Source organism: Heptranchias perlo, chromosome 5 (genome assembly GCF_035084215.1).
Source record: "Heptranchias perlo isolate sHepPer1 chromosome 5, sHepPer1.hap1, whole genome shotgun sequence".
NCBI lineage: Eukaryota > Metazoa > Chordata > Chondrichthyes > Hexanchiformes > Hexanchidae > Heptranchias > Heptranchias perlo.
In genome coordinates, this window is record NC_090329.1 from 45,870,009 (window position 1) to 45,881,459 (window position 11,451).

Sequence of the window (11,451 nt, forward strand, 5' to 3'; positions counted from 1 at the left end):
ACAATTTTGGGGTGCAACAAAATTGGGTTGGGCCATTTTTCAAGGGTCTGGGGCGACAGGCATTAGGTCCCTTACAGGTGCTAATGAGGGGCCTGATGCCTGTTTAAGGACCCTTACCAGGAATTGGGCTGCCCTGAGCAGAGCAATCCATGGGCCTGGGTAAAGCCTTACACCTGCTTTCCTCTAGTAAATAAACACTTCACTAGGGCCAATTTTAACTCTTTCTGCCCAGCGTAAGCAGGGTAGTAGCGGCCTGAAAATGGTATTCGGTCACTTACTGGCCTGTTTACACTGGCACTCTGGCTGCTGCCATCTTGGGTAGGGTCCTGAGATGGGTGGCCAGAACGCCTGCCTGTTTCAGGCCGGAGACCACTTGTAACATGCCAATGTTGGTCCTATGTTGTATATAGGACCCCAATTGGAATTTCGAGGTACAAATGGGCAAATCATGGGCCATGCACGCTTTGCCCATTTGTACCTGGTGTGCAGGGCCTAGCCATCAGTCCTTAAAGGGACTGTTGGAGGCTGCTCAAAAGACGGCCCAGGCAATGTTTAATTTATTTGATGGGCCAGGAGGAGCAGCAGCAGGCTCACATAAAACCTCCGACTCTCTGTAGGCCTATCTGAGGTCTCTCCGGGATCGCCTCCATCTCCCAGGCTATGATTGTCATCGGGCTCAGTGCGGGAGCCGGCTGATTTCTCACAGAATACCTGCTAGTGCCCGCAGCTTGCCACCAACATGTAAATGAGGCTCGGGCCTACCACAAGCAACAACGGGCGGCTGGCTGGCATGCTCCACCCACCCCTTATCTGTCCGAAGTTAAAATCAGCCGTACAGTGTTCATAGCAAAACCAACTACGCTCGGAAACCAAGCTTTAAGACTCTATTGATATTTTTTGAGATCCAGAAGCATCAATTGTTCCCAGAATATCTCTCACTGACCTGCAGGTCTATTGGGAAACCTGAAATGACGTTCCAAGAGTTTTTCCTGATTCACTGTCATACTAACTTACACTGCCAACAGTTGAACTGAACACAATAGCTTTGACAAGTTGCAGTCCTCATTTGGAGTGTGCCCTGCTCATGCATCCCTCTTTCTCCATATATCCAACTTGCCTTTTTCTGACGGCGCAGGGTTCTGGCAATTTGCCGTACTTAATCTGTACATAAGATTTCACAGCTGAATTCTCAACTAATTCATTTAAAAAAGAGATCTGTGGTGGCCACTGGGACTATATTGTGTGATATAATCAAAACAACATAAATTCATATATCTCTCAGGCCTGTTAAGAGCTGCAGAAATCCGATTCATTACATAGAGTTTACAGCACAGAAAGAGGCCATTTGGCCCAACTGGTCTATGCCAGTGTTTTATGCCACCTTACTTCATCTAACCTTATCAGCACATCCTTCTATTCCTTTCTCCCTCATGTACTTATCTAGCTTCCCCTTAAAGGTATTTATGCTATTCGCCTCAACTACTCCTTGTGGTAGCAAGTTCCCATTCTTTAAACAATGTTTGTAGCAATTCTTGCATGTAGTGAGAGCACAAAAAGTTCAAAACAGTGCAAAGTATATGATTTTCTTTGATTTTCACCTTAAATTTAAATCATTTCAAATTATTTTGTTTTCTTCCATGAAGGCTATTTATAAAATGGTGGGAACAGTCATAATGATGAAAATGAATGAAGATGGTTTGACGCCAGAACAGCGAGTCGACAAGATTTTCAGTAAGATGGATAAGAACAATGATGACCAGATTACATTGGATGAATTCAAAGAAGCGGCAAAGAGTGATCCTTCGATTGTGTTACTCCTGCAATGTGACATTCAGAAATGAGCCGTCAGTAATGCATATAATGGACTGCACAAAATTCAAATGTTTCATTCAGTTTGCAGCTACATCCATACACACACGAAAACAAAGTGCTTGGACTACCTTTAAATGGACTTGCTTCTTGTGTTGAAACACTTGTGTGCATGAGAATGTCATATGCAAAAAAAAAGTTTAAATTAATATAAAAACTGCCAAAAGTGAAGTGTGCGCAATTTCATTACCATCTAAAATTCATTCCTCAGAGGCCTGTGCATCAATATCGTGTTGCATTAAAATATGCTATTATTGTTCATGTTCCACTGGAGCTTGCAATGTGTTTCACTTACTGGGAATGAAACTGAATTTTCATGTCAAAGTACCTGTTTATAATAAATCATTTCTTTTTCCTCTAACCATTGTAGCAGATCTGAGATATGAATTTTTGAAAATATTGGCAAAAATTATCTGACCAGAAAACATAGTCTGCATTACACAGATCTGCTTGCTTAACAAAAAGTAAATGGCATTTGTGTCCAGTTAAGTTTTCCCTCAATTCTTTGCACCCTGAAAAATCATATAAAGACAGGACTAAATACCTCAGAAAACTGCAGCAATGTTTAGCAGACAATGGATTCAGCATTTATAATTAGCATCTTATTCAAACATGGGCGCTCAAGAATTTCTTCAACAGACAAAAAGATTTTGTAGGAACAGCAAACATTTAAAAATACCTAATGGTAAGATTCTCTAGTGTATCTGACGTTAGTTTAGATTTTTCCTACAATACCTAAAGTAGCAACTCCACTTTACAAATTGTCACCAACTACCAGGAAATGTGATAGCGACTTTTTAAACACTTTTTAGAGCTTTTCGACTTGCACCTTATTGGCAGTTGGGGTTTATATTCACAGAAATCCTATAAACATTTTAATTGATGTCATTACAGAGAGAAGAAAAATGCAAAACTGCATTAGTAAGTTTTAAGACAAAAAATACACTATTATTTTAAAAAGGGAGAAATAGATAACATAATAAGAAAGGCCTTGTTTTCTTTACTACTTAATGAAATGTGCCAGTAAGATATTCTGCTAGTGATCTGATGTCAAATCTAGGAGTACTGTGCCATAACCTGTGACTCATTTGAAAACAATCCGAGGTAGAGTGAGTCATTCTTAACAATACTATTTCCCAACATTCTCCCTTGCATTGCTAAACTGATTTAAAGGGGAAGTTTAGTCTACATAAGTGTCCCATAATCGTAAATCATAAAAGGGAAAGATCCAGCATTTAGTAGTATCTCAGCCATCACTTGTTACTCTGCTTTAGGCTTTAGAATGATTGCCTATAGCCAATTGTAACATCCTCCACTGTGAATGAAGAGTGCTAACCACGGTCTCCATTCATGTTGTTATTGGAGCAAAACTCAATGTTACTAGCAGAACTTTGTGGTGTCACCTGGGGACTGAAATTCTGCTTCTATGCACCACTGGCGTAAACGTGTGATGGCGCAGAAATCGGGGGATAGAGACTTTGAGCGACAAAAGTGCTCTGGGCTTACTGCCTGGTGTTACCAGCTGGGCAGCACTGGGAGAGCAGGGGTCTTGTACTGCTATGTGGTGCAAGCCTCAATAAAGCGCTAAAAAATTGGTGAATGAGCGTGTGCCTCCCAGTCCTGGCACTTCTGCTGGCTTGAGCTGGGAATCCACAGTCATGGGACTGCACCCTTAAAAGAAGGCACACAGAAGTTGGCAGCAGATGCATAGACAACAGAAAACACGAGCTGCTTTTCTTGAAGCTGTTTATTCATTTGGTGAGTGTTTTTATTTATGACCTCTCTTGATTTTCTTTTGTTGCATTTGTTTAAGTGCACTTTTTGTTTTGCATTGCACTTTAATTTAGATTTTTTTTTAACTTTTTTCTATTTTTACCACCTATCAGTCAAGGGAGTTTTACTACAATATTCAACAGTCCCTGGTGGTAGGATGAGTAGTTCTTTTAAAATTCCTCTTGCCCTCAGGGACTAGAGGACAACAAGCATTTTCAGAGGGTTCATCTGCCTACACATAAGGCAGATTGTCCAGACCCACCATTGCCCGCAGAGTTAGTCCACCAGCCCAGCCTTAGCTACTTGGGCAGGTCATCAGAGATGTGCTTTTGACCTGTGTCTTTGGCCAGATTCTGCACCTTACGATATGTTCTCAAAGTTGCACCAGCATTAGTCATCTTGAGTTGTTAGAAGTTGAAGGAGCTCGTGCACAGTGACCGGCGTGCACAATCTGCACGCCAACTTGGGTGTCAGGAAGTGGCTGGGCATCATGCAGTCTAGATTGTTCTAAAATGACGAAGTATATGGCCGTGGAAAATGTGAGTGTGACAAGGTTTTTGATTCTACTTTGCATCTAGACAGTACACCTTCCCAAGTTATGGGTATGCATGAGATACAAAAAAAACCTGTGTGAGGGCTTGGTATGGGTGAGGAGTTCATGTGAAAACAGGCAACACTTTGTTGCAAGGAATCTTTGGGCCATGCACGAGGTACATGGTCCTGTTGGGTTGTGCTTCCTTGCCAAACTCCATTAAGTGTATTGTCTTCCTCTCCACTGTTACCAGATCCCGCAAATGGTGTACACAGCGTTGAGCACTGCTTACCGCCTGCTGACAAGGATAGTATGCTGCTGTTCTCTGGGAAGGGTGTCCTTAAGTGTGAAATTAGGCAACTCTCCTCATGCAACTATATGCCCATTCAGCCATCTATCAAACAGGGAGTCAGGTGCTGTACCATTATGTCCATGGAATCTATTTTGTGCATCCATATTTCTTTACTTCATTTATGCCCAACCCTACTCCCTCTCCTAGCCATGGCGAGGCTTGAAAAATATCTGAACTTCATTTTGAAGCTTGACAAGCGTTGAAATAAATATTTGTCCCGATATGCAGAAACTTACTTTAAAAGCGCACATCCCTTTAATTTGGACCTGTTGGTTGCACTCTCCGAGTGTTCCATTGGGTTGGCTCCCTGCACAAGGCTAAGGCTACATTGGCAGCTGTTAATAATTATTTAAATAAACTGAAGTGGAAAATTCAGAGCAGTCAGTTCACTGCTCCATTGGCATGTGTAGCTCTAGAAATGTGGCATAAAAGGCTCAATTGTGCTGGAATTTCAGCCCACTGAAGTCAAGTTCTACACAAAATGCCTGTATCCAGAGTGCCCAATAGCAATTCTAAAGTAAGATGATAAAAGGTTGAATGCAAAAACCTTATTACGTTTAGAACTATGGAGACATCTTTGGAATATACTTCCCCTTTAATAGACTATTTACTGATTGCTAATTTAGAGCTTTGAATGCAAAACATGACAATGCTAAATACACAAAAGTTATAACGTTAAAAGTAGCAAGTTACCTTTTATCCAGTGAGAGCACAGCAGAAATCAGAGCATGCTCTGCACAAATTTTCGTAGGGACTCTCAGCAGATGAGGCTACCTAGTAGCAGTGTGAAGTTGGAAAATTACCCCTTTAACATTTAAGGTTTTGAAACTTAAAAATTATATTTTTTACTTAACCAGGACAGTGATTTATCTATTCTGGCAAAAGGGTAATGAATAAAGCTTACCAAACCTTCCCCTTTTATGTATGCAATGTAAAAAAAAATGTTGGTAAAAGTGTTCGGTGCAGTACCTATATGTTTGTTATGGCTTTTACAAATGTTATGAATCGATACATAAATCATTAATATATCTTCTAAATGAAATTGTGCAGAAAACAAAACCCAGAACTGTTAAAATGAAATTGTGCTACAATGTGAAACAAATAAACAGTGGCATGGACATACTTTAACATGAAAACCATATTTGTCATTTTTTCCGGTTAATATGCACAATTCAATTTTAAAACAAGTGAAGGTTCATCCATATAATTAAAAAATCTTGCATCATGCACACAGTCATAGCATCACATCTTTCAAAGGCATCACACCTTTGAAAGTCATCACATATCAATGGTGTCATACATCTGTTGAGCAAAAAATTAAGATTGGTTCAAATAACCAATATCTAAGTTACCAATCAAGTATCCATGCATGAATTAGGAGGAAATCTATTCACTGTACACGTAGCAAATGTTAACACTGAGGAACAAGTAAGCAGCACAATGCCGAGCAATTGCCTCACTTTTTTCCCCAATCTATCATTCATGAACCAGCAAGTACAATAAAAGTGACCAATCAAAACACTTCCAATTTATTTTGACTACATTGGGCTGGATTCACATTTTCACAGTTGGATAGCGGTGGGGTGTGACTTCTGCCCACCACTGTGACTCTGACTTATTTTCCTGGGTCAAGGGTCATCTCGTATGCAGTGTAGACTTCTGGACACCAAGAGGGTGCCCTCCATTGTAGAACAAGAGAATCCAGGCAGTGACTGCTGCAGCATTCAAGATCAGGGCCTAAAAAGTATGTATTTTGGGCTGCTATGGAGGGAGAGGAGGCAACTGCTAGACTGCCTCTTTCCATTGAGAAACTTTGGGACTTATCACTGTTACCCTCAGGCCTACTGCCAGAGACAGAGGATTGAAGAAACACTTGAGGTAAGGAAGGATTTGGGCAAGGAACTGAGGACTGTCTCCTACTAACCTTCACATGCAGTTGACGGGGAAGGGATTTCTGCCTTTACAATAGTAGCAGGGGAGAGAATGCAGGTATCACCACCCAATTTTGCCTCCATATCCCGCAGCAAAGAAAAATCCAGCCCACTGTTTCCTCAGCCAGTTGACTATACACAAGTAAAAAATTAAATTTCTAGCAAACATATAAAAATTGTAATTTGTCAATACTTTAACATCTATAAAATGCCAAAGTATCAAAAGGGTTTAGGCACTTTGGGGCAATTTTCTGACTCAGTCTGGTGGTAGGGAATCATATCCGCTACCAGCACATTTGGAAAATTGCAGGCATGCTGTTTCTAAGGCTCCTAGCCACCAACGTAGATTGGAAAATTTACCCCCTTTGACTTTCCAGTATGAATCTGGCCAGTTCTTATGGATACTCTGCCTTTGTTACCTTTTGTTCCACTACTATTTCTCTGTCTCTACACATCAATTGGGCACAGGACTCAGCCAATGCAGTTAAAAACAATTTTTTTTCCTGCCGAATTGATTTAATTGAGTCAACCAAATGACAATCATCATGTAAGCAGGCTGCTTGAAAAGACATTTTCTCTGCAAAATATATGTGATATAGATATTAAATAATCTGTCTTACAATTCTTTCCATGCATCCTACATGTTAGACGCAATGATAAATACAATGTCATGAATACAAGTTGTTATAACCTGCAGAGAGAGTGGGAATAATCTAGGCTTTATCTAGAATCACCAAATAAGCAGATTGTTACATTGAATTAGATAGCGTGTTTTCTATTAAGGATCAACAAGACAAAACAAAAACCTATCTGCTCCTGACTGCTCCCATAATGCAGTCCTCTTCCCCCCCCCACCACCCCAAAGTCCTCCCACAACCACTTACTCCACTTAAAAAAACATTAAAAGTACATGATAATAAATGTCAACAGTCATTTAATCAGCTGAGTCTTCAGATTCATCTTGGGAACGAAAGGGCAGTGCAATCAGATGCAATCACCCTCTTTCAGGGTGATGCTTACGAAGGATTCCAATAAGGCAACAATCAGGCAAAAAACTGAAACAGAATATTTCAAAATTACATATAGGGATCAAACACAAGTACAAATTAATATTTCTTTAATCTGAAACAATAATTTCAGAATTCAAATGATTTCACTTATTTACTGCCGAATGAAGGATTTGTCATTTATCTTATTATAGGCCACAGAAAATGACTTGCTTTCTGTGGCGTGCTTGGCACCTGGCTTCACTCTGCATCTCCTCCAACAGCACAAACTTATATTTGGAACTAAAGATGTAATTGTTCCTTCCACCTTTGTGGTGCTACACTACACCATACACAATATGGTACACCTAATATAAAGTTGAAACCGCTACATAATTAATTCTGAATATTACAAAAGAAATTGTGAGACTCCACTTCTCAACACTTTATACAGGTTATCTCATCGTTTATCGGATTGCTGTTTGTGAGACCCTGCTGTGTGCAAATTGGCAGCCACGTTTCCTACATTACAACAGTGACTATACTTCAAAAGTATATTGGTTGTAAAGCGCTTTGGGACGTTGTGAAAAGCAACAAGAAGCGTAGGACCCTTATTTAAATATTCTATACATTGCTTTAAATAGTTTTGGCATGCACCATGGAAGCCCGATCTAATATGGCGGGTGGTGCACTTTCTGCTTCTAATGACCGCGCACTTCATGCCCACCATATTAGATGCTTATACACTCGTTTAGTACCTATAAAATAGGTGCAGCACAATCAAATTTCTAGGCCCACATCTTTGTTTCTAATTCCCCCAGTTTTACTTCCCTAGCTCTGCATTGCAATACATGCACTTTATCTTGTTGTGCTAAATATTGTTCATTTGCCCATTCTATATTAAATAAATCATTTGCTGATTTATACCCTATGCTTGATAGAGAATGTATTCAATCTACCTACTGAAGATGAAGAGAATCGCATGATGGCAAGTGATACGTTTACCTAGATGTTGGACAAGTAAACGTTTCCGTACAAGTGTGGTTGGTGATGCTAAACCCAAGATATCCAGTGTAATACCAAAAAACATAATAACGAGCTAACACAGCACAAACTAAGATTTGGACCTGGGATCATCCAGGCCTATATGGGTCATTACAACACCAAACGCTCCATTCATCCACTAAACTATTGGAAGAGCCCAAGCAACACATATCTGTAATCTGTTTTTACATCATAGCACTAACACCATCAACAGCCCTGACTTCAGCAGCAATGTTGTAATTTAAATGAGATTGCAGCACAGAATATTGCCTCAAGAGTGCTCAGCTCTCCCCACCACACTACTGGCTAGGATTTTTCTGGACTGATGCCACTAGTACATGTAGCAACATGCCTGTCCCATCACTGGCCCCATTGGAAATATCTGTAGCCAAGAAAACATATTGCAATTGCTAGGGGTACTCCAGAATCCAGCCCAAAACATAAACAGGGCAAATTGTAGAGTCAAACAAACAGAATTGCTCTTATTTGAGGTAATACTGTACAACATAAACTTGATGGCCTCTAAATTGGGTTGCGTAACGCCCATTTTGTGGGCTCCATGTGGACTCCTAAGGTCCCAAAATGGCATCCGGAATGCACGCGCACACTTCTAGCATGACGTGTGCTGGACGCCATATTGGTAAAGGCATTTGCTCAAGTGCAGATAACGAATGCCGGCAGCATGTAAAATAGGGAGAACATGCAGTAGAACAGTGTGCAACGCTGATTTAAAGGGACAGATTTGATTTTGGAGCTCAACGCTCCAGCCAACGCACAGCCAACCTCACACAGCTGAACAGGTCTTAAACAGCATGGAGGACACCCCCACCATTGCTATTTAAAGGGATCATGCAGGATTTACAGGTTAGTTGTTGGATTATTGCTTTTGGCTGCTGATGCATTTGTACCTGTTTTTGGAGGTCTCCTATAGTTGAATACTAGGATGAGGGGACACAGCCCAAAAATTAGAGCCAGGACTTGCAGGAGTGAAGTTAGGAAATGCTTCTATAAGCAAAGGGTGGTAGAAGTTTGGAATGCTGTTCCGCAAATGGCAGTTGATGCTGGCTCAATTGTTAATTTTAAATCTGAAATTGATAGATTTTTATTAACCAAAGATATTAAGGGATATGGAGTAAGGTCACAGATCAGCCATGATCTCACTGAATGATGGAACAGGCTCAAGGGGCTAAATGGCCTACTCCTGTTCCTATGTTCCTATAATAAATTTTCAATACTGTACAGGCAATGGGCTGGCTAGCTGACAGGCAACAGCAAGGACACTGGCAGAGTGGCAGGGGTGGGACAGGAATGCTGTCACCCTGAGAGAGGACAGCAGGTTCATGATCCATGGAGCCACTGCCACTTGCTGCCTCTTGTTATGCGCCACCTTCTCCTGTAAGAAAGCGGGACGTGTATCGGTGAGTGTCCTGCAAGATATTTGGGTGATGTGGCTGTCATGGGTGAATAGCTGCCAGTGTGTGTGACCTGTGAGTTTTGGGTGTGCGGCTTGCAACAGTGGTAATGTGTGAGGGTGAGAGGAAGGATCTGATTGGAAGAGTTGAGTACTGATGGAAAGAGCCCTAACTATAATCTTTCAAAGTTCTCTAGATTCAGGAACTGTCCCTCTAGATTGGAAAATTGCACATGTCACTCCACTTTTTAAGAAAGGAGAGAGAGGGAAACCAGGGAATTATAGACCAGTTAGCCTAACATCTGTTGTGGGGAAAATGCTGGAGTCTATAATTAAGGGTGACTGAACACCTCGAGAATTTTCAGTTAATCAGAGAGAGCCAGCATAGATTTGTGAAAGGTAGGTCGTGCCTGACAAACCTGATTGAATTTTTTGAAGAGGTAACTAAAGTAGTGGACAGGGGAATGTCAATGGATGTTATTTATATGGACTTCCAGAAGGCATTTGATAAAGTCCCACATAAGAGACTGTTAGCTAAGATAGAAGCCCATGGAATCGAGGGAAAAGTACGGACTTGGTTAGGAAGTTGGCTGAGCGAAAGGCGACAGAGAGTAGGGATAATGGGTAGGTACTCACATTGGCAGGATGTGACTAGTGGAGTCCCACAGGGATCTGTCTTGGGGCCTCAATTATTCACAATATTTATTAACGACTTAGATGAAGGCATAGAAAGTCTCCTATCTAAGTTTGCCGATGACACAAAGATTGGTGGCATTGTAAGCAGTGTAGATTAATTCATAAAATTACAAAGGGATATTGATAGATTAGGTAAATGAATTCCATTTGCCACAGCTTTGCCCAATGTAGGCAAATGTGAGGTCATCCACTTTGGATCAAAAAAGGATAGAACAGGGTACTTTCTAATTGGTAAAAAGTTAAAAACAGTGGCTGTGCAAAGGGACTTTGGGGTTCAGGTACACAGATCATTGAAGTGTCATGAACAGGTGCAGAAAATAATCAATAAGGCTAATGGAATGCTGGCCTTTATATCTAAGGACTAGAGTACAAGGGGGCAGAAGTTATGCTGCAGCTATACAAAACTCTGGTTAGACCATACCTGGAGTACTATAAGCAGTTCTGTGCACCGCACCTTCGGAAGGACATATTGGCCTTGGAGGGAGTGCAGCGTAGGTTTACTAGAATGATATCTGGACTTCAAGGGTTAAGTTATGAGGAGAGATTACACAAATTGGGGTTGTATTCTCTGGAGTTTAGAAAGTTAAGGGGTGATCTGATCGAAGTTTATAAGATATTAAGGGGAACAGATAGAGTGGATAGAGAGAAACTATTTCCGCTGGTTGGGGATTCTAAGAGAAGGGAGCAGAGTCTAAAAATTAGAGCCAGACCTTTCAGGAGTGAGATTAGAAAACATTTCTACATACAAAGGGTGGTAGAAGTTTGGAACTCTCTTCCGCAAACAGCAATTGATACTAGCTCAATTGCTAAATTTAAATGTGAGATAGATAGCTTTTTGGCAACCAAAGGTATTAAGG

The 11,451-nt window shown here is 40.9% G+C and overlaps 1 protein-coding gene across 2 annotated transcripts in view; it reads left to right on the forward strand.

Annotated features, from left to right (window-relative positions):
- LOC137321725 (visinin-like protein 1) overlaps positions 1–5,636 on the forward strand; it is a 138,455-nt gene extending 132,819 nt beyond the window's left edge. For both annotated transcript variants that reach the window (XM_067984304.1, XM_067984305.1), the window contains one exon: positions 1,644–5,636. In XM_067984304.1, the coding sequence (XP_067840405.1) occupies positions 1,644–1,841 (198 nt within the window). In that variant the 3' untranslated portion in view covers positions 1,842–5,636. The remainder of the gene's footprint in view (positions 1–1,643) is intronic.
- Positions 5,637–11,451: the final 5,815 nt, after the last annotated feature.